The sequence below is a fragment of the Meleagris gallopavo genome, chromosome 4, assembly GCF_905368555.1.
Source record: "Meleagris gallopavo chromosome 4, MGAL_WU_HG_1.1, whole genome shotgun sequence".
In the NCBI taxonomy this organism is placed as follows: domain Eukaryota; kingdom Metazoa; phylum Chordata; class Aves; order Galliformes; family Phasianidae; genus Meleagris; species Meleagris gallopavo.
This window is the reverse complement of record NC_139407.1, coordinates 70302577-70323521: the sequence shown is the minus strand read 5'-3', so window position 1 is coordinate 70323521 and position 20945 is coordinate 70302577. Positions and strand designations below refer to the sequence as shown.

The following is a 20945-nucleotide window of genomic DNA, read 5'->3' as shown; positions in this document are numbered from 1 at the left end:
GGGGAGCGCCGTTAGCGCGCTGCCCATTGGCGGGCTGCGCGTCAACACAACGCGGGGGCGGGGGATTCCCCGTGGCGCTCCGGAGCGCCGGAGGGGACGGTCACGTGTGGGGGAGGTCACGTGGTGGAGGCTGTCACGTGTTGTGCGCGTGGCTGCGGGAATGCTGCCCCCCCCCCCGGTGGGAGGAGCTGGGATTTCCCGGCCCCGCCCACTTGGGGGGGGGCACCTGGGGGAGGGGGGGGTGCAGCCCCCAACGTGACCCCCCGCCCCATGGCCGAGAGATGCGGGCTGCGGGCGGCCGCCCCCCTCCCCGGTGCGGGGGTCCCGAGCCCCCCCCGCTCCCCCCTGACCCGTTCAGACGGTGAGTGCCCCCCCCCGCGACCCCCCCTCCGTGCCCCTTTGCAGCCTATGGATGTTATCCCTTGGGGGGAGGCTGGGCTCCGTGCCGGGGGGGTTCGTGGGGCCGCGACCCACAGAAGGGTGCGGGTTTGGGGGCGGCGGGGGGCAGCGCTGGGGGCGGCAGTGCGGAGCCGTCGGGTCGGTGCCCCCAAGGTCAGGGAGGGCGCGATGGGGGGGTTGGGGGGGGGAGAACGGCAGCCCCCAGCGGCCCCGCTGCCATCTTAAATATAGCACTGAGCTGCTGGGATGGGTGTCCCGTAACCCATGGGACGCTGAGGTGTGCCCCGTGTCCCGTCCCCATAGGGTCACCCTTCTGATGTCCCCACGTCCCATAACCTATGGGGACACGAAGCTACGTGTCCTCACGTCCCCGTTCCCCACTGGGACGCTGGAATGTCCCCCACATCCCATTCCCTGTGGGGACGCCGTTCTGTGTGTCCCCGTATCCTATGTCCCTTATCCCATAACCTATGGGGGCACCAGGCTGTACCCTACCCTGCATTCCCTACTGGGTCGCTGGAATGTCCCTCACCCCCCATTCCCCACAGGGACACCGTTCCGTATGTCCCCATATCCCATAACCTATGGGGACACCATGCTGTACCCTATGCTCCCTTCCCATAGGGACAGCAAGCTGCACCCCCCATTCCCCATGGGGACACTGGGGTAGACCCCACCCCCATTCCCCATAGGGAGCCGTTCGTATGTCCCCCTATCCCATAACCTATGGGGACACGAAGCTACGTGTCCTCACGTCCCATTTCCCATGGGGACACCAGGCTGTACTCCCGCATGTCCCGTAACCTATGGGGACAGTGGGCTGTACCCCACGTCCCATTCTCCATAGGGACACTGGAATGTCCCCAACCCCTCATTCCCCATATGGACGCTGTTCTGTATGTCCCCACGTCCCATAACCTATGGGAACACAAAGCTGCGTGTCCTCACGTCCCATTCCCCACTGGGACACTGGAATGTCCCCCACCCCCATTCCCCATGGGATGCCGTCCGTATGTCCCCATATCCCATAACCTATGGGGGCACCATGCTGTCCTCCACCCCCCATTCCCCATAGGACACCGTTCTGTATCTCCCCACATCCCACGACCTATGGGATCACCACGCTCTCCCCCCCGCCCCCCATTCCCCACGGTGACCCCATTCCGCAGGTCCCCCTGCCTGGCCCCGCTGCCCCTCTTTGGGGTGACGGCAGCCATGGGGAACGCAGCAGTGCAGGGGATCAGAGCCCGTCTGCGACCTCGGGGCAGGGCTGTGGGATCTGCTTGCACCTGCTGACAGGCGATAATCCCGATGTCCTGCAGGGTGTTGGCACGCGTGGAGGGACAGCGGCGCCACGGGGGTGGCACTAAGGGACAGCATTTGGCACTGGAGCTGAGCCAGTGCTCCTCCCAGTGCTCCTCCCAGTGCTCCTCCCAGTGCTCCTCCCAGTGCTCCTCCCAGTGCTCCCAGTTGGGGTCCTGGGGTTCAGCTCACTGGGCTGATCTCAGTTGCCAGCGGGAGCTGCTGCCATCATGGGTACCCACCCTATAGAGCTCCCATCCCGCCGAGCTCCCTTCCCTGGCTGCTGATTTCGGCTTCTTGCCTTTCTGTCAGCTCCTCTGGCAGCTTTTTAGGTGGCTTTGTGTTGTGGGGGGACCTGGGGTGGGGTCTGGGTGGGGTGGGAGCTGAGGTGGGGTCTGCAGGGTCCCCTGAAGCTCCGCTCTGCTGCTGCTGGGGATCTGGGAGCTGTCAGCACTCCGAGGTTCAATGTAAAGTCCAATGTAAGGTCCTGCAGCTGGAGAGGAATTGTGCTTCGGGATGGAATTTATTTCCTCATCATCCGCATCCTTTTACAGTTGGAACGATCAAACCCACTTCTGCTGGTTCCCATAAGCCAGCAGCGTGCCCTGGTGGCCAAAAAGGTGACACAAATGGTGTCCTGGATGACCAGCAGTTGACCAACAAGTGACCGCAGGGTGACCGTGAGCCAGGAGGTGCCCTGGTGGCCAAGGAGGTGTCCTGGCTGACCAGCAGTTGACCAGCAGTTGACCAGCAGTTGACCAGAAGGTGACCGTGAGCCAGCAGGGTGCCCTGGTGGCCAAGAAGGTGACGCAAATGATGTCCTGGCTGACCAACAGCTGACCAACGGGTGACCCGTTGTTGATCAACAGTTGACCAACGGTTGGCCATATGTTGACCATGAGCCAGCAGGGTGCCCTGGTAGCCAAGAAGGCCAGTGTTGACCACAAGGTGACCATGAGCCAGAAGGGTGGCCAAGGAGGTGACACAAGTGGTGTCCTGGCTGGCCATCAATTGACCAATGAGTGACCAGTTGTTGACCAACAGTTGACCAACGATTGTTGTTGACCAACAGTTGACCAACGATTGACCACAGGGTGACCACGAACCAGCAGGGTGCCCTGGTGTCCAAGAAGGCCAGTACTGACCGATGGGTGACCAGGAGCCAGCAGGGGGCCTGGTGGCCATGGAAGTGACACAAATGGTGTCCTGGATGACCAACAGTTGACCAACAGGTGACCACAGGGTGACCATGAGCCAGCAGGGTGCCCTGGTGGCCACGAAGGTGACACAAATGGTGTCCCGGCTGACCATCAGTTGACCAATGGGTGACCAGATGTTGACCGACAGTTGACCAACGGTTGACCACAGGGTGACCATAAGCCAGCAGGGTGTCCTAGTGGCCGTGGAAGCGACACAAACGATGTCCTGGATGACGAGCAGTTGACCAACAGGTGACCACAGGGTGACCAGAGCCAGCAGGGTGCCCTGGTGGCCGACAAAGTGACAGCTCACTCCTCCAGCCCACATGGGGGCGCTCTCTCATAGCGGCGCTCCCGGCATGCCCCGTTGCACAGCGTTCAGCGCTCAGCGCACGCGCCCTCAGAGCCCGGACGAGCGGCCGCGCACGCGCACCGCAGACCCTCCGCGTCCTCCCCGCGCTCGGCGCGCAGGCGCGGCGGCGGAGCGTCCGCGGCGTCGCACCGTCCGTCTATCCGTTAAGGCCGCGACGCCGAGGCGCTGCGCTCGGCCCGGCTCGGCTCGGCCCGCGGGCGACGGGAGGAACCGGAGGAGGACGGGGGAGCCGCCCCGGGCGGCCGGGAGAGGTAGGGCCGGTAGGCCGCCAGGCCGCCCCCCGGGCCTGCGGGGCGCTGAGGGGCCGCACAAAATGGCGGCGGGCCGGGAGCGGCGGTTCGGAGCTGCAGGGCGGTTTGTGCGTCAAGGAGGCGCAGCGCTGCTGCCGGGCTCCGTCTCCGCTCGGTCGGGGAGCCTGCAGGGCCCGCATCCCTCGGGGCCGCATCCCGCGCAGCCTCAGTAGCGCTGAGAGGACCCTGAAGCCGCGGTTCCTCTCGTTTCCCTCAGCGCAGATGAACGCCGCCGTGCGGTTCGTCCGCCAGCGGCTCCGCGTTGTGCCGGGTGTCTCGTTGTGCCCGGAGGCCCCGCTGGGCTCCGCTCGGTGCTGTGGGCTGTGCGATCCCAAAGGGTTTTTCAGCCTGAGGGCTTCTGCGGTGCTTCCGTAGCGATGTGTGTGCTGGTGTTGGGCTGCTTGTCTGGCACGGAGCTGTGCTGCTTCACCTCTTAGGGTAGTATGGAATGGCCTGGGTTGAAAAGGACCCCAGTGCTCACCCAGTCCCAACCCCCTGCTGTGTGCAGGTCACCAACCAGCAGCCCAGGCTGCCCAGAGCCACATCCAGCCTGGCCTTGAGTGCCTGCAGGGATGGGGATCCACAACCTCCTTGGGCAACCTGGTCCAGTGCCTCACCGCCTTCTGTGTGAAAAACTTCCTCCTGATATCCAACCTAAACCTCCCTGTCTCAGTTTAAAACCATTCGCCCTTGTCCTATCACTATCCACGCTTGTAACGAGCCGTTCCTATTCCTGTTTATGTGCTCCCTTCGAGTATTGGAAGGCCACGATGAGGTCTCCTTGCAGCCTTCTCTTCTCCAAGCTACTTGTGTCAGTGCAGTAACGAGGTACAGGTTGTTAAATTCTTTAGGTGTATTTTCATAGAGTTGGGAGGGGCCTTCACTGCTCCCACTACCCTGCTCTGAGCAGGGACACGCAGCTCCAGCAGGAGCCCAGAGCCCCGTCCTGCCTGCATGGCTCATGGGATGGAGCTTCCACCACGTCTCTGTTCCGTTTCTCCATGGAGTCATTGGAAAAGAGCACAGCGCCACGATCCTTACGGGTTCCTTTCCTCTTGGGATATGTTGTGGTTCTGTGACAAGAACTCAGTGTGCGTTTAGAAGACCAGAAAGCAGCGGTTGCCCTCATGATCCACAGCCCAGCCCTGAGCTCAGCTCCAGGCTCAGCCCTCCTGCTGTGTGCTCATGGCTCTCACAGTTGAAACAAAGTCCTGGCGCTGCCCTGAGCTGTGCTGGAGGGTGGATGCTGTGAGGTAAGGAGAAGCACTCCTCAGGGGCAAGGAGTATCTTGCATTGCATTGCGTTCTTTCCCAATCCTTTAACAGCCTCCTGCCAGAATAAACAGAGCAGCGTGCGCTGGAGGGGTGGGGATGTGCTGCTCTGTATGACAAGTTGGAGTGAGAGCTGTTTATCCCGGGGTGGGGCTCCAAGCTGCCTACAAAACACTCCCTTCCCCTGCCCAAAATGCTGTGTGGTTGGGTGCAGGCTGGGTTCTGCAGGGCTCCACCAGCCCATATGGTTCTGCCTGCGGATGGGGAGCGGCGCAGAAATGCTCTTTCAGGGCTAAAGGTAAATGAAACGGTTTCTTACTTCTTTGCCATTGGGGTGTTTTTCTCTGCAGAGCTGGATGCTTTATGTCGGGATTTCGAGGTTGAAGTGTTGGTGCGCAGAGCTCTGCGTGCCTCAGAGCTGTTGTGCGTGGATGTGTGCATGAAGGAAGCAGTGCAGGATTTGTGCTGCTCTGCAGTTTCAGACGGAAGGTGGAATTTGGAGAAGACACCCATTCTTGCTGGTAGTATTCCATAACAGTGCTGAAGCATCGTTTGTTGGCCTTCTTGTGAGGATCCCTTCCTGGAAGACTCACACGGACTTCCTTCTGTCTGGATGTAAAGTGTCCTGCCGTGACAGGTGCTGGGAGGGAACCTATGGCAGCATCAGAGACCTGTAGGTTTTTATTCTTGTACCTCTAGGCCACCTTTATCTTACCTGTGAGTTTTCTCACCACTTTTTGCTCTTTTTTTTTTTTTTTTTTCCCCTTCCTTGGTTCTGCTGAGGTGGGAGAGGCCTGGCAGCCCTGCAGGTGCTTGGCTGCAGCCTTTGGGGCACGGAGATAACTTGGATTGGAGCAGGCTGGACGGAGCGTACTGCTGCTTGGTGGGGTGTCCACGGCCATGGAGGGGCTTGGCCTGTCTTGTCTGAAGCAAGTGGAGCAGGAAGCGTTGCAGGAGGGAAGCCAGGAGAGACGGATCGAGCCCTGCGGTGGAGCAGCAAGCTGCCTTCTCTGCTTCCTCTAAGGACTGGCATCTGCGCCGCTCAGTGCTGGGTGACTGGTGGCTGAGAGCCATCTGAGTGTGAATGGACTGACAGCTCAGACTCACCTCACTGGGGGCGCGTGGCCAACAGGGACCCCTGCTGAGGACTCCCAGATGTGGAACACCAAACCACGCGGACACGAAGGAGCTGCTGCCCCGAGGGCAGCCCTGCGCAGCCCGACTCTGCGACGGTGAGCGTGCGTGTTTGCCTTCCAACCCACATCCGTGGGTCGAGACCCCCAGCCTGGAACAGCGCTGGATCCGAAGGGTGGTGAAACCTCTCCGTTTTCTGTCTCTCTCTCCCCTGCTCTCTTTTCTCTTGAGTGTCTTTACTCGTTTCCCTTTGGTAGTTCTGGCCTAATTTTGCCTTGGAGTTGTTGATAAGGAAATAACGGCCGCTCTCAGAAACGTCTCCCTGTTCTGCTCTGCCTGGGCAGCTTGCAGAAGAAGCAGCACCTGGGGCCTGACCTCATCCCGGCGCTGCGGGCACAACAGCTGCACCTTCCTCCTTCTCCTCCTTCTCCACTTTCTCCTCCTCCTCCTCCTTGCCTCTGGGATGGATCCTGCCAACTGCCTGCAGTGACTTTCAGTTTCTCAGCCTCCTGAAGTGTTCCTACTGCTGTATGCTGTCTGTTGTCCCTGCCCAGGGGATGGAACTGTAGGCCCTGTGCCACCATGGAGAGGACTTGAGGAGCCTGGGGTGGTGCCATCTCAGACCTCGACGCCATGGATGTGGTCTGTGGGGGGAGAACTGAAGCTGGAAAGGGTCCTTGAAGGAATATTGCTGCGTGGGCTGCTGTCAGGCAGGTCTGCAGGGGCAGCAGGAGGGCTGAGGTCTCCATAAGGGACTCCTGTCTGCAGTTCCAGCAGTCGGTGGAGTAGGGCCCCGTTTCTGGGCAGGTTTTACTGGGCACTGACTGGAAGCTGACTGGGTTTTATTGGGTGGCTGACTGGAAGCACAGCCCTTGGTGTTGTCAGGGACTGCGAGAGCAGCACCTGAATGGCTTCAGGACCCCACCAGCATCACTGTGTGGGGCAGCACAGCAGGGAGGTGCTGGAGAAGGGAAGAGACTCCTCGAGGTCCTTGGGAAGGCTGCTTTGCTGTGAAACAGTGAAACCAAGGGAGCTGCATGGGATATCCAGCTCTTGGGATGGACACAGCTACATCCCCAGCAATGCCAGGAAAGTTTTCCTCGGCGCTGTGGGTTTCTGGAGAGCTCGTGCTCTGGGTTGTGACCGTGTGTGGCTGCTCACTGCTGGGTAACCTGAAAGACGAGCTGATTGCAGGATCCTGGCAGCAGGCATTCGCACACATCAGCAGGAGAGAGTTGCTGGGTTAGGTTGTGGCCAGGCCAGGCAGGCTGGGTTCCAATAGCACGTTCTGCACTGCAGCCCACGTGTTGTGGCTGCTGCTGAGCAGTGTGGGTACACAGCTGGGGGTGGGCAGGGGCCGGTTCTGGGCTGGGGAGGCAGAAGTGAAAGGTGTTGCTTGGCTTTCGAGGCTGTGTGTTTTACAGCCTGTCCTTCTGTGGAAGGAGATGAGTGCCTGTGCTTTGTTTGCCTGTTTTCTTCTCTACCTCTGCTGGTGGCTGTGATGTCAGGGCTGGCGGTGGTGCAGGACACGGAGCAGTGGCTTCCAGCAGAGAGCTGTCAGTGAGCTGCTCTGCGTGCTGTGGCTTTGCAGGTAGCGAGTGGAGGGGTTCTGTGGCACTGAGCTCAGCTGAGCAGTGAGGATGCTGAGCGCGGGGCCATTGGGTGAAGGTCTGGACAGCGCTCCTGGCTGCCTCTGCAGCACGCTCAGCTTCCCAGCTTGTTCTATTGAAATGCAACTAGCACAGATCATGGAAATTCAGCACTGTTTATCGAGAGAAATTAACAGCAAATCATCTTTCCACTGATTGTGCCAGACTGTATCTGCAGGCCGACCCTTCCCTAGTGACTAGAGAAGCAGCAGCTTCCGCGTTCTCCATGTGTCTCCTTGCCACTGGCTTCGCTGTGGCTTTGTCGAGTCCAGCTTCGTTAGGGTCGCTGCCCACCCCCTGGGGTTGGGAGGTTCACCTGTGTGCGGTGTGCAGGCAGGAGGCAGAGCTGAGCTGTGAAGCCCTGCTCTGTTCTCCCTGTATCCACACATTCCGCTGCACAGCGTTGAGCTCTCGCTGGTTTCAGCTGAGATAAAAGCCGATGGTTTCCGCTGCCATTCTGCGTGTCATATTCCCAATCTTTGTACGACTTCACACCTTTCTATTTCAAGTTGTTTGAGTACCAAATCTTGCCTCGCACATCTGCCAGATGGAGCTGCAGGCGCAGGATACGGCCCCCACGCCCCACGGATGCTTTCAGGATGCTGTAGTTCCCCACGGGAGCTGCCATGGGAGTGTTCCTCTACAAGCCGTCCTGCCTGCAGCTCCACAGCCACCTCACTCTCAAACTGCCTCTGTTTTCATTTCTCTGCACCACAGTTTCACTTTGTGAAGCGTTCGGAGTGGGCTTCAAACCCTTTGGTGTACCGCTCACGAAACGGCGTGCACAATAATGTTGTTCTTAAAGACCTGAAATGTCGGGTTTTGGAAAATGCTGTCATCTCTGGGCTTGTTTTCTGTGACACTGAACGTGTTGGGTCAAACCTGTCTGCTTGGGAGCAATTTGCTGGGTAAGGCTGTGTGAGCGATGGGAAACGCTGTTGTTGGCGGCTTTGTGAACTTGAATGTAGAAGTGCCATTTGAACTGCCATTGAGGTGCTGTTTTCTGACCTGCCCTGTTTTTCTCACTGGTTATAGAACCCACAGCGCGTAGCCGGTGCACCGCTGAACCATCTAACCCTTGTCTTTTAACTTTCAGCTTTGTGTTGTTCTTGGAAAGTTTCGCTCCACTTGTGAATTCCTTGAACCTTGGCATTGCCAGCCCGCTTGTGTTGGGCCCTCCTCCTTTTCAGCTTGCTCACATTAAGACCCAGTTGGCTCTGCAGCAGTTGACCACCAGCAGCTCCGTGCCTCCTCATGCTTACTTCGGCCGGGCCGTTCTGAAAAGCACCATGTTTAGCCCCAGAGGAGCGTTGCCACAGAGGCCGAGAGGACCCAACCCGTCCGCAGCGAAGCCCCCGGGATCCTTCCAGGGTGTGACGGGCCCGCAGAGACCCCCGGCCCCAGGAGCACCCCAGGGGGCGGTGCCGCGTGCATCGGGGCAGGACAGCGTCCCGTGGACCGGCTCGCAGCGCATCAACGTCCGCGTCACCCTGCACAGGGCCGACCCGCGGCAGGCCAAGGCCAAGGGCAGCCTGCACCAGGAGCAGAAGGGAGACGTGCGTGCGGGCCGCTGGGACGGCAGCCCCTGCCCGCCCCCCCGGTGGTTGCGCAGAAGCCCCCGGCCCGGCTCCCGGAGCAGAACGCCGCAGCGCAGAACCGCTACACGCCGGAGAGCGCTTCCAGCATCTTGGCGAGCTTCGGGCTGTCCAACGAAGATCTGGAGGAGCTCAGTCGCTACCCGGATGACCAGCTGACCCCCGAGAACATGCCGCTCATCCTCAGGGAGATACGGATGCGGAAGATGGGCCACCCTTTGCCTGGCCTGCATTCCCAGAGCCGAGGAGAAGCGATGAGTGGGACGAGCGGCGCGGCCGTCAAGGGCAAGGTGATCGATTACGGGCACGCAAGCAAGTACGGGTACACCGAGGATCCTCTGGAGGTGCGTGGTTACAACGTGGAGGCGCTGAGAGAGGAGCCTCTGGAAGCACGGCCCTACAACCCCGAAGCGCCGAGCGGAGAGAAGAGGGAAGAGTTCCACCGAGAGCAGAGCGTGCCCATGGGCGTCCCGCCGGCCGGCGCGGCGTGCGGCCCGGCCTTCCCACCTCAGGACGTCATGAAGCCCCCGCCGCCTTTCCAGAGCGACCCGGCCAACCCTCACCCATTTTTCCCAGCGGAGCCAGCGGGGAAGGCGGGCGGGCTGTGCGCGGCGCCCGTGGGGAAGGCCGGCCCCCCGCCCGCGGTGCTGCCCGTCATGCCGCCCATCCTGCCGCTGGCCGTGCCGCCCATGGCGCAGCCCGTCGTGCCGCCGCTCATCTCGCAGCCCGTCGTGCCCGTCCTCCCCCAGCCGCCCTTCTCGGCAGAGCTGCTGGCCATCCTGGAGCAGCGGGACAGGATCCAGCACGAGGCCGGGAGCAGCCAGCCCAGCGCCCAGAGCTCCGGGATGGGGCAGAAGCCCTTCCAGACGCAGCCCGAAGGGCCCATTAAGTCCCCCTTTGGCGTTGTGAAGGCGTCGTGGCTCCCGTCCTTCCTGCAGTCTGACTCGCAGAAGATCAAACGCTTGCCCACCCCGTCAATGATGAATGACTACTATGCGACGTCGCCGAGAATATTCCCACATATGTGTTCTCTGTGTAACGTAGAATGCGCTCGTATGAAGGTGAGTGTCTTTAAAGATTATTGCCATAGTTGTACCCAGCTCCTTACCCGCTGCTCTGTGTGGCGAGCCGATGCTTACTGGCTGTGCTGCCGCTCGGCAGTCTGAGTGCTGATGTGCCGGTGTCAGACGGTGAGAAGCGGTGTCGGTGCGGGATTAGCTCCGTGCCGCACAGCGTGCTCTGTTTCCAGCCTCGTGCGCGTTGTTTGGGTTGCTCTCGTGTTAAAACCGAGGTCTGCCTTTGGATTTCGAGCAGCAGAACAAACCCTTCGTCACCTGCTTAAACCGTTGACGCTGCCTGGTTATCGGCAGTGCTGTGCTGAGCCAGCGGGGCAGGTGAGACGTTGGTGTGCTCAGCCCTGCAGCTGCAGAGCCGATGCTGACAGAGCGCTGCTCATCTGTACGAACGTCACCCCGGCTGTCCTGGGGATGGCTCCCAACTGCGAGCCGTGCACACAGCACTCCATCCAGCCACCCGGGCTGCCGAGCTACGAGCAGCATCAGCCCTTGGTGGAAGAAGAGGAAGGAAGGAGAGAGAGAAGAGAATCCTGAAAGCCATAGGTGTTCCTTGAAGGAGCTGAGATGTGTCGAAACCCACAGGAATGTAACTCGAAATAACAGCGTGGTTTGTTATCAGTGCCGTGCGTTGGAATTTGAAGTAGCTTTCGACAGACAGGAAGCGGTGTGGGGCAAAGCCGTGCAAGGTTGCAGCAGCGCAGGCGGTCAGTGGCTGCTGCAGCGCTGCCAGCTGCACCAGGGACGTCGCAGCGCTGAAGCTGTCCTGGTCAGGAAGAACTGCGGCAGGACGGCGGGTTGGGACACTGAAGGGGAAGCTCCGTTTCAGAGAAGAATGTCTAAAATGGAACAGGCAGCACGTGAGGATTTGTGTTAACCGCCGGGCAGAGCGCTCGGGGAAATGCCCTCTGTTCCTGTGTGAGCTGCTGAAGTACTGAGCCTCCTGCTCGACGGGTTGCAGGCGCTGCCGGGGAGCTGAGTTTTCCTCGGAGCTGCGGGGCTGTGGCTTTGTGTCCCAGTGTGGGTTCCCACGTTGACGTGGCCGCCTTTCCTCCCTCCCTGAGCTGAGCTCTGTGGGAGCACAGAGCTGCTTTGGGAGGTGGCAGTTCCTGCTGCGATGCGTGCCTTTGGGATGCTGTGCTGCAAACTGCTGCCTTTGTGACGGGGCAAACTGGGAAGGTTTGATCGTGGAATCGCCGAGGTTGGAAGAGTCCTGAGAGCACCGGGTCCAACCTCCACCTGCCTCCACTATTTCCCCACTGGCTGAGTCCTGCAGTGCAGCATCTGGATATGGCGGTGTGTTTGGAAAGAAGTGCAGCGATGGCTCACAGCACAGCAGGTGCTGAGTTACGGAGCGTATCGAATGAGAAGAACCTTCTTAGCAGCACTAAAAGAGACTCCACGTCTAACAGCAGAGTTACAGCGCTGCTGACTTAGAGTTCAGAGCGCTCATGATGAGCATTTATTTTGTTGTGACTCTTTGGCAGTGCAGTCCCACACGGCTGCAGTGCCCATGGAGGACAGCCCATGTCAGAGCCGCGACCCCACTGCTCCATCTCTGCATCCCCAGGCTGTGTCCCTTTGGCCCCCAGCCTGCCTGTCCCACATGGAGCCCAGCCTGACGTGCCCTGCAGCATCTGCCTGTTTTTCTTGGGTATTTAGCATTGCTTGGATGAAACCAAGGCTGAAACACCTCTGAGAGATCTCAGCATAGCAAAATCGAGAGCTCTGTCTGGAGTGTCACACACCCAAATATGTCTGTGCTTCTCGTCCTGTCATCTGAGCACACCTTGGATGCCTCTCCATGGAGCTGCCTGCACCTGAGGGCAGCGCTGTGTGGCACAGCTCTGCTCTGGAAGAGACCCACGAGAAGCACTGCAGTGCTGCTGTACACAGTGGGTCAGCAGAAGGACGTCTGTGTCCTGATGAAGAATGATCCTGCCCTCTGTTAGGTGGAACCTCACCTTGCTGTTCTCTGACGGCCTCCCCAGCAGGGTAAAGCATGCTGTGAACGCTTCTCTTTCACTTCAGCAGTGGCGATAGTGGAGCACTGAAGTGTGACTTCTGCTTTCAGCCGCCTCATTTCCAACCCACGGGGGATGGTAACACAGCAGCAGCTCTGTGCCCCCAGCCCAGCACCACGCCTTCACAGAACCACAGAACGGCCCGGGTTGGAAGGGACCTCAGGGATGATGAAGCTCCAACCCCCCACAATGCAGGGCCACCAACCTGCACATCTCACAGCAGCCCAGGCTGCCCAGGGCCCCATCCTTGCTGGCCTCGAACACCTCCAGGGATGGACGGGGATCCACAGCCTCTCTGGGCAGCTGTTCAGCACTTCCCCACTCTCACACCAAACAGCTTCCCCTGACACCCAACCTTGCGGTGCTTGCCCCCTGCTTTAACAGGTGGATGGTGAGGCTCCTGGGCTGGGTGATGCGCAGAGGTCCCTGCAGCCCTCACCGGTGCTGGGGCCGCCCCTGTGGTCACTGCTGGAGAGGCCAGGAGTCGGCTGGAGAGGAGGGATAGCACACATGGAGGCTGCTGTGACGGTGTCAGGATGCATCGCTGCAGTGAAGGCTGGAAGAAGAGGAGGATGTGAGCTTGTTGGGAAGGAGGATCACTGTGAGCTGAAGGTTGGGATTGCTCTCCAGCAGCGCAGCTGGGATGCACAGAGCTCGTAGTGCTGCCCTGCTGCTGCTGTGTGTGCTGTGCAGGCAGTGCTGCTGTGAGCCTGCAGGTTGTTCCAGCAGCCTGCTCCCCTGCCCTTCCCTCGCTGTGACACGTGGACTGGCTGATACTGCTTCAGGAACTGGAAATAGCTCTGGTTTCTTTACGAGCACCCAACCAGTGGTGTGCTGGGCACGCGGTGTTCCCCACTGGCACGCTTTGAGGAAGCCATCGCCAACTTCCCATCAAAGCACCGTGTTGGCCTTGCAGCCCGTGAGCAACTTCCCGCCAGCTGAGTGCTTTGTGGAGTCTTAGAACGGTTTTATTGTCCTTTGTTAGCGGCCAGCTTGCAATTGGAAGGGCTGTGCGTGCTGTCAGGGCAGCCCTGGTTTGCGAGGCGGCTGCTGCGCTCCCCAAAGCACCGCAGTGGGTGCTGCCTGCAGGGCTCAGTGCTTGTCCACTGCCAGCCTCCAGCAGCAGGTTCAGTTCCCGTCATCAGCTCAGCGCTGTCATTTGAGGACGGTCTGCAGAGCTACCCGTGCCTTTGTGCTTCCCTCAAACACGTGGAGGAGTTCCCAGCTCTGAGGGCTGGCGCTGTGTTGTGCTTCACCCCCCCCCAAGCAGGGCTTTGGTCACAGCTCTCCTCCAGAGCAATCGTGGGGCCGGTGAGGTGCGTGATGAGCTCTGGGATCAAGGTGTGGTTGGCAGTGATGGTGCTGGGCAGGGTGAGCCGTGCTGGGGCTGGAGCTCCGGGGCCCTCCTGGTGGTGCATCGTGTTGGCAGCTCAGCACAGCACAGCACAACGTGTGGGCTCACGCAGCCCAGCAGCCACGGAGGCAGTTATGCTCTGTGTTCTGCAGCAGCCTCCCCCCGTCGTTGCGTGTTTCAGCTCCGGCACCAAGGATGCCGGTGCCAGGAGAGCAGTCTGACCTCGCTGCCTTGCTGGTAGGGCTGGCGATGGGAGGGGAGGCACGATGGCACTGCAGCTTGTGGCCCGACGTGGGCGTGCTGTGTGCTCACCCACCTCCTGTGCTGTGTTCTCTCCCCCCAGGACTGGATCCTGCACCAGAACACCCCTTCCCACATCGAGAGCTGCCGCCACTTGCGACAACAGTAAGGCTTTTGTTTCAAAACGGGGGGGGAAAACGTGTTTTCTGTGCACGGGGGTCCTGCGGGTGGGGCTCCCAGTGTGAAACTGAGCCCAGTGTGGGGTGGGGGTGGGGGTGGGAGCCTGGGGGCTGAGCTGCAGCGTTCCCTGGGAGCTGCGTTTGGGTGAGGATGGAATCTCCTCGCTGACAGCCGTGTTTCTGACACCCACAGGTACCCCGATTGGAACCCCGAGTCTCGCTCTTCAAAGCGGTAACCACTCCTTGATTACAGCTTCTTCTTAATTTGCTGCAAGTGCTCATTAACCCGATTCATTTCCCAGCTTTGTTTACTGCCGGGCTGTATTGGCCTTGCCGTTCCCTTTCTGTGGTACAATCACATGGGCCATCAGAGCAGCTTTTGTCCCCAGTTCCTTAGTAACACCAGTGTTGTGTTAACACAGAACTCCTCGAGCCAGCTCAGCAGAGCAGCTAAAGGAATCTCAGTGAGTTTGGGTTGTTTTATTGCTCCAATGTATGTACGTATTTCAACTAAAGTGCAGATAGGAGCGATGGGGCTTTTGCTTCTGCTGCTTGTCCCGTGGCTTCCCATCAATTACACATCCTGAGAAGCTGAACACTGAGTTAACAACAAAAACAACTCAGTATGGGCAGGACAATGGCAAGGGGCAGGCCAGGCTGCTGTGGCTTGGTGCGTGCCATGGCTCTTCTGGAACGCTTTGGGTAACACCGCTCAGAGGGCTGTGGGGCCCTGGGCAGCCTGAGATGATGGGGGTGGGACTGGGGGGGCTTAGGATGCCTTCCAACCCAACTGTTATATGATTCTGGCCTTCTGTGATCTTTGGGGACCCTTCCAACCCAAGTCAAGTCATTCTATGGTTCTATGACCTTTAAGGACCTTCGGAACCCAAGCGTTCTATGGTTCTGTGACCTTCAAGGACCTTTCAAACTCCAGCATTCCATGGTTCTTCTATCTTTGAGATCCCTTCCAACCCCAGCATTCCATGGTTCTGTGACCTTCAAGGACCCTTCCAACCCAACCCCAACATGCCATGGTTCTGTGCTCTTTAAGGACCCTTCCAATCCAACCCCAACATTCCATGGTTCTGTGCTCTTTAAGGACCCTTCCAACCCAACCCCAACATTCCATGGTTCTATGGTCTTTAAGGACCCTTCCAACCCAACCCCAGCATTCTATGGTACTGTGACCTTCAAGGACCCTTCCAACCCAAGCCATCCCATGGTTCTGTGACCTCTAAGGACCCTTCCATCCCAACCCAGTATTCTCTGGTTCTGTACTCTTTAAGGACCCTTCCAACCCAAGCCATCCCATGGTTCTGTGACCTCTAAGGACCCTTCCATCCCAACCCAGCATTCTCTGGTTCTGTGCTCTTTAAGGACCCTTCCAACCCAAGCCATTCCATGGTTCTGTGACCTTTAAGGACCCTCCCAACCCAAGCCCAGCATTCCATGGTTCTTCTCTCTTTGAGATCTCTTCCAACCCACCCCATTCAGCGACTCTATGATTTTCTACCATGTCGGAACTCACCAGAAGCCTCTCTTTCCTTAGGAATGCCGCGGACAGGAAGGAGAACCAGACTCCCAAGCACCGCTCCAACTCGGCCAGCCCCGGCCCCAGGCGCCCGAGGCCCGCAGGCTCCAGCCATGCTCCCCGTCACTCCCGCTCACGCTCCAGGAGCCCGGGCCGCTACCGCCCAGCACGACCCAGGAGCCGAAGCCCCCGGCCGGTGCGACGCCTGAGCCCCAGGCACTGGTCACGGTCACCTCAGAGGTCCAGGAACCCCCTGAGGGGCAGCCCGCGGCCGCAGCGCTCCTCCAGCAATGACTGGTCGTCGAGGAGGGCCAGCAGATCCCAGGGTACAGTGAGATGCTGTTGGTTGGGCGGGTCGTGGCCTCGGGGTGGGCGTTCGGGAGGTTCTTGTGGAGGATTTAGTTGTTATAAAGGGGTGGTGCTTAAAGGGCTTTCTGTGGGGGCTGCAGCACCTCCCCACAAAGCCAGGCTGAGGGAGCTGGGCTGTTCAGCATGGAGAAGAGAAGCTGCGGGGTGACCTCAGTGCAGCCTGCGGGACCTCAAGGGAGCCTGCAGACGGGAGGGGATCAGCTCTTGGAAAGGGGAGAAACAGCAGGAATGGTTGGAAGGTGAGGGAGGGCAGATTTCAGTTGGGTGTCAGGGGAAGTTGTTTGCTGTGAGAGTGGGGAGGTGCTGAACAGCTGCCCAGAGAGGCTGTGGATCCCCGTCCATCCCTGGAGGTGTTCGAGGCCAGCAAGGATGGGGCCCTGGGCAGCCTGGGCTGCTGTGAGATGTGCAGGTTGGTGGCCCTGCATTGGTGGGGGGGGGGTTGGAGCTTCATCATCCCTGAGGTCCCTTCCAACCCAGGCTGTTCTGTGATTCTGTGCAGCATCCTAGGATCTGGTTCAGTTTGTTAGGCTCTCTGCTCAGCTCTCTGCTCAGCTCTCTGCTCAATAGCTGTAGGAAATGGTGAGTAAATCCAGCCGGGGTGGTCTCTGCCCAAAATACTGCAATGTTGGAGGTTTTGTTGGCTTTGTAGTTTGTCAGCTTTAAGGATACAAACTGCAAGAGAGCTCCTGGGGGAGAGAGGTTGGGGCAAATGATCACAGAATCATAGAATCACAGAACGGCCTGCGTTAAAAGGACCCCAATGCTTATCCAGTTCCAACCCCTGCTGTGTGCAGGTCGCCAACCAGCAGCCCAGGCTGCCCAGAGCCACATCCAGCCTGGCCTCGAATGCCTGCAGGGATGGGGCATCATTTCCACTGATCTCCACCAAAAGATGTGGTACAGGAGATTGAAGGTGTGTCAGACCATTGAAAAGTGGCACAATAACATCAGGTCTGGAGGAAACCGAAGCCGCAGTGAGCTGAGCAGCAGCAGAGGTAAAGCAAAGACAAAAGCAGGCTTCTTTTCCCTTCCCTTGGCAGACAGGAAGGCAGCTCTGGAGGCGGTGATGAAAACGTTGGGACCCGGCTTTGTGGCCGAGTTCAACAAGCACAAATCATCACAAGCATCCACACCTGGGGTGTCGGGCTCAGGGAAGTCAGCACCCTGTCACGGAGCAGCAGGGAAGGTGCCTGGGAATGGGAAGAAAACCCCCAAAACGAGCACCGCTGTGAAGGCCGTAAAGAAGGACGCGGTTCCTCTGCCTGCACCCGGCTCCTCTCCTCAAAGTGATGAACTGCCCCAAGAGAAGGAGGTGGAAGAGGAGGAGGAGGACTCGCCTGCAGGGCCCAGCAGGCCTCGTGCTGCTCCGTATAACCGGGTGATTATTGATGTCCTCTGCCATTCTTGGTAGTTCCTGGCCTCCGATGCTGGGAGGCAGCATTGAAAGGAGGGCTGTGGGGCTGTGCAGCTCCTCGCCCATACAGCCCAGGGATGGCAGAGGTGCTTAGCTCTGCATCAAAGCAGAAAGGCTGTGTGTGGCTGTACGAGCTCAGTGGTGCTGCGCAGTGCCCTGTAGTGCTGTGCACAGTGCTGCCATCCCTGCCGTGGCATTTTGGCAGCTGGGTGGTCTGTAAGTGAGCTCCCTTCCAGCTCGAGCATTCTCCATTTGGCACAGTGGGTTTGCCTTTGTGCCCAGAAGGCCAAACCTCAAGCACTATAGCACATTGAGTGGTCTGTGTGCTTCGGGCTCAGAGCGAGCTCTGTTACACGTCGTGTCCTCCTGCCTCTCGTGGGAGTAGACGTGGAAAGTGCTGATCTTTAGCTTTGTCTGTAATGTGCAGCTGTTGAGAGAGGAGCTGCTGAACTGTGGGACGGTCCTTCAGATCTCCAACTTACCAGACGATGGCTTTTCAGACCAGGACATCAAAAAGATCGTGCAGCCCTTCGGCAAAGTCAGCGACCTGATCGTGCTCCGCTCCAGGAACAAGGTCAGTTCCCTGCCGGCGGGATGGGCAGACACTGAGAACCTCTTCCTGAACCCTCAGCTCATCCTTCTGGGTAGGAGTTCGACATCAGAAGTGGGGTGTGTGGTCGTGGCTTAGCTGGGGCTGCGCACTGCGTTACTGCGTGGTGCTGCACGAGGAGCTGGGCTGCTTTATCCAGGCTTCAGCAGTGAGGATAGAGAGGAATGGGGCGGTTGTGAGCAGCTCCTGCAAAGAGCTGCAGCAACGAGGGCTGAAGGTGCCTCTGTTTTAGGCCTACTTGGAAATGAACTACAAGGAGGCAGTGATAGCAGCTGTGAAATATGGTGAAACTGTGCCAGTGCTGGTGAATGGGAAACAGGTGAAGATCAGCGTCGCAGAGAAGCCCAAAGCATCTCCCAGCCAGGTAACGGGGTGCTGGTGAGCACTGTGTGTGCCTGCCTTGCTATTTTGATCCAGAAACTGATCTTCGCAAGGAAAGCAGTGACTTTAGCACTTGTATTTTACATGTCCTTCGTACCAACTGCAGTCTGAGGTAGACAGGAAACCCCTCTCACAAATCCCAATTCCAGCTTGATGTTTTTCTCAGTTAAACTGCCATCTGCAGTAGTTGAGCAGTGAGAGGAGCAGCCTGTGTGAATGGGGCACTGACGTTCCTCCTTCTCCTCCAGGCCAAAACAAGTGTCAGAAAGAAGACTCGGATCATCAAGAAAGTGGCCTCAAGCACCAAGTAAGTCCTGCCGTTACCTCCATCATGTCTCTGCTCCTTAGAGCCATTGCAAACTAAACGGATTTGTGTTTTCTTTTTGAGTTTTGCTGGTTTGGGAACATGTTTAGCTGCTCACGTTCATCAATTGTATTTGAAACTCAGTTTTCTTTATTTTTTTTTTCCCCTCCTGCTTTTAATAGAAAACACCCAACCACCTCCACCGCCGCCACCAAGACGACAAAAATGATTGCAGGTGAGGTTTTGTCCACCTCTCATCTGTGCTACCTCTCCTGTTGCCTTCTCAGTTTGTTCCCATCTCTCTGGTTTTCTGTGAGTGCCTTTTTCCAGTAGTGAGAGCTGTACTGGGGTGTCCATCCCTTGGGTGGATCCCTGCCGTGCTGACTTGAAACACCAACCCACAAAAGCCTTGAGGCACCAGCAGGAGATGCAGGAATTGATCTGTGCCTGTACTCTGTAGCTTGAACTGTCTGTCTGTCTGTCTGTCTGGTAACACCTGGCTTCATCCTCCGTAAACGAACAGTTCACAGTCCTGAAAGGAGGAGGAAGCAAACCTTCTGCAGCAGTTTGGTCAGCAGAAGCTGAGATGAGCTCAGCACCAAAGCTGCTTTGGCTTTCCTTCGCGACTGCTGTTGGTTGCCATACAGGTTCAGTTTTGGTGCTTTTTGGTCACGGCTGCTGCAGGTCGAGCTCTTCTCTGTGCCTTTTTGTGCTCTCTGGTTTGAATGCTCACAAATTAGGATTTGAGAGAGAAGCATTTCGACTGACCTGTGGCTGGATGTTCCACCTAGGCAAAAAGGAGAAAACCAAGAAGCCCGTGGGGACCAAAGAGAGTAAAGCCAAGAAGACTTCAGACACTGCAGGTAAGACAAAGGAGGTCACGCAGGGCTCTGGAGGGAGGAGGAGGTGATGGTGGGGCTGCTCCTGCGTGCACGTTTCCTCCTCTGTGGCAGCGAGTGGGGATTTGCAGCAGGACGACCCAGGGCTCACAGCTCTGCTCTGTGCAGTGCACGCAACTGAAGGACCCTTTTTTCTGCCGCTTCCTTCCAGACCAGTCGGAAGAAAATGAATCAAAAGACCTTCAGAGCTCACCGGAAAGTGGGGTGGGAGCTGAGGAAGGTGAGCTGGTCGAGGCCAGCAGTGCTGCAGAAGGGGACGATGGTGTCACAGAGCCCACGAAGGCAGGAGAGGCTCAGTCCAAAGCTGTGGGCAACCCTGCGCCGTTACCGGGTAATCCTGCTGTTAGACCTCTGCTCCTTGTCAGTGAAGCTTAATGCTGTGATATCTTGAGAGTTTATTTTTTTAACTCTACTTTTGTAGAGAAAGCTGCCCAGGTGCTTCAGGCGGTGCCGGCGGGCTCGGATGGGCAGAAGGAAGCTTTCATTGATGGAGGTGAGCTGCAAACTGACAGGTTTCTTCATTTCTGTCCTGAGTCTTTCTGCTGTGGTGAATTGAACCAGCACAACGTTGAGGTGTTTCTTTGGTCTTCCTTAAGACTGTTCTTCCTGAGAGCTCTTGCACGTGGCTCTCTTGTTTTTCACCACAACAGCAGCGATAAAATGTTAAGGATAACACCAGACGTCCTTAAAGCTCTGCTGCAGCTGGAGAAATGTGCACAGCTACGGAAGTAACACCCCTCTCCTGTCTGTTTTATTGCATAGAAGCTTCTGCAGTGACTGTGAAGAGCGAAGAAGCAGCAGAGCTGGGCAGCAAGGTCAGTGTGATGGGGCTTCGTTCTGGGGCTGCTTCCCTGCTCATCTGCTGCCTGCAAACCTCTGCTTGAAATGCTCTGCTGATTTCTTGGGAGGAAGGGCAGGTTTCCTCCTGGCTGCCTGCACTTTGGCAGATGTCTGCCTTTCCCAGAGAGGCTGTGGATGCCCCATCCCTGCAGGCATTCAAGGCCAGGCTGGATGTGGCTCTGGGCAGCCTGGGCTGCTGGTTGGTGACCTGCACACAGCAGGGGGTTGGGACTGGATGAGCATTGTGCTCCTTTTCAACCCAGATGCTATGATCCTTCCCCACGGTGTCCCACTCTTGCTCACTGCCTTTCCAGCAGTTTCCACCCGGGCTGGAGGAGGAGCAGTGACACTTCCCTTTGTTTGCAGGAAGCTGATGATGTGTGCGTGGTTCTGGTTTCAAACCTGCCTGAGAAAGGATATTCAGTGGAGGAAGTTTCCAACCTGGCAAAGCCATTCGGGGGGCTGAGAGATGTGTTAATTGTGTCATCTCATAAAAAGGTACCGCGCTCATCTGG

At 58.2% G+C, this 20945-nt stretch overlaps 1 protein-coding gene across 1 annotated transcript in view; it reads left to right on the top strand.

The window, feature by feature from the left end:
* The first annotated feature begins 162 nt into the window (after window positions 1-162).
* ZNF638 (zinc finger protein 638) overlaps window positions 163-20945 on the top strand; it is a 32595-nt gene continuing 11812 nt past the window's right edge. Inside the window, 16 exon segments of the mRNA XM_085223782.1 lie at window positions 163-361; window positions 8714-9209; window positions 9212-10273; window positions 14007-14068; window positions 14276-14314; window positions 15632-15939; window positions 17023-17360; window positions 17824-17970; window positions 18239-18370; window positions 18636-18694; window positions 18874-18926; window positions 19483-19554; window positions 19742-19921; window positions 20012-20083; window positions 20353-20405; window positions 20797-20928. Of these exon segments, the coding sequence (XP_085079908.1) occupies window positions 282-361; window positions 8714-9209; window positions 9212-10273; window positions 14007-14068; window positions 14276-14314; window positions 15632-15939; window positions 17023-17360; window positions 17824-17970; window positions 18239-18370; window positions 18636-18694; window positions 18874-18926; window positions 19483-19554; window positions 19742-19921; window positions 20012-20083; window positions 20353-20405; window positions 20797-20928 (3285 nt within the window). The 5' untranslated portion in view covers window positions 163-281.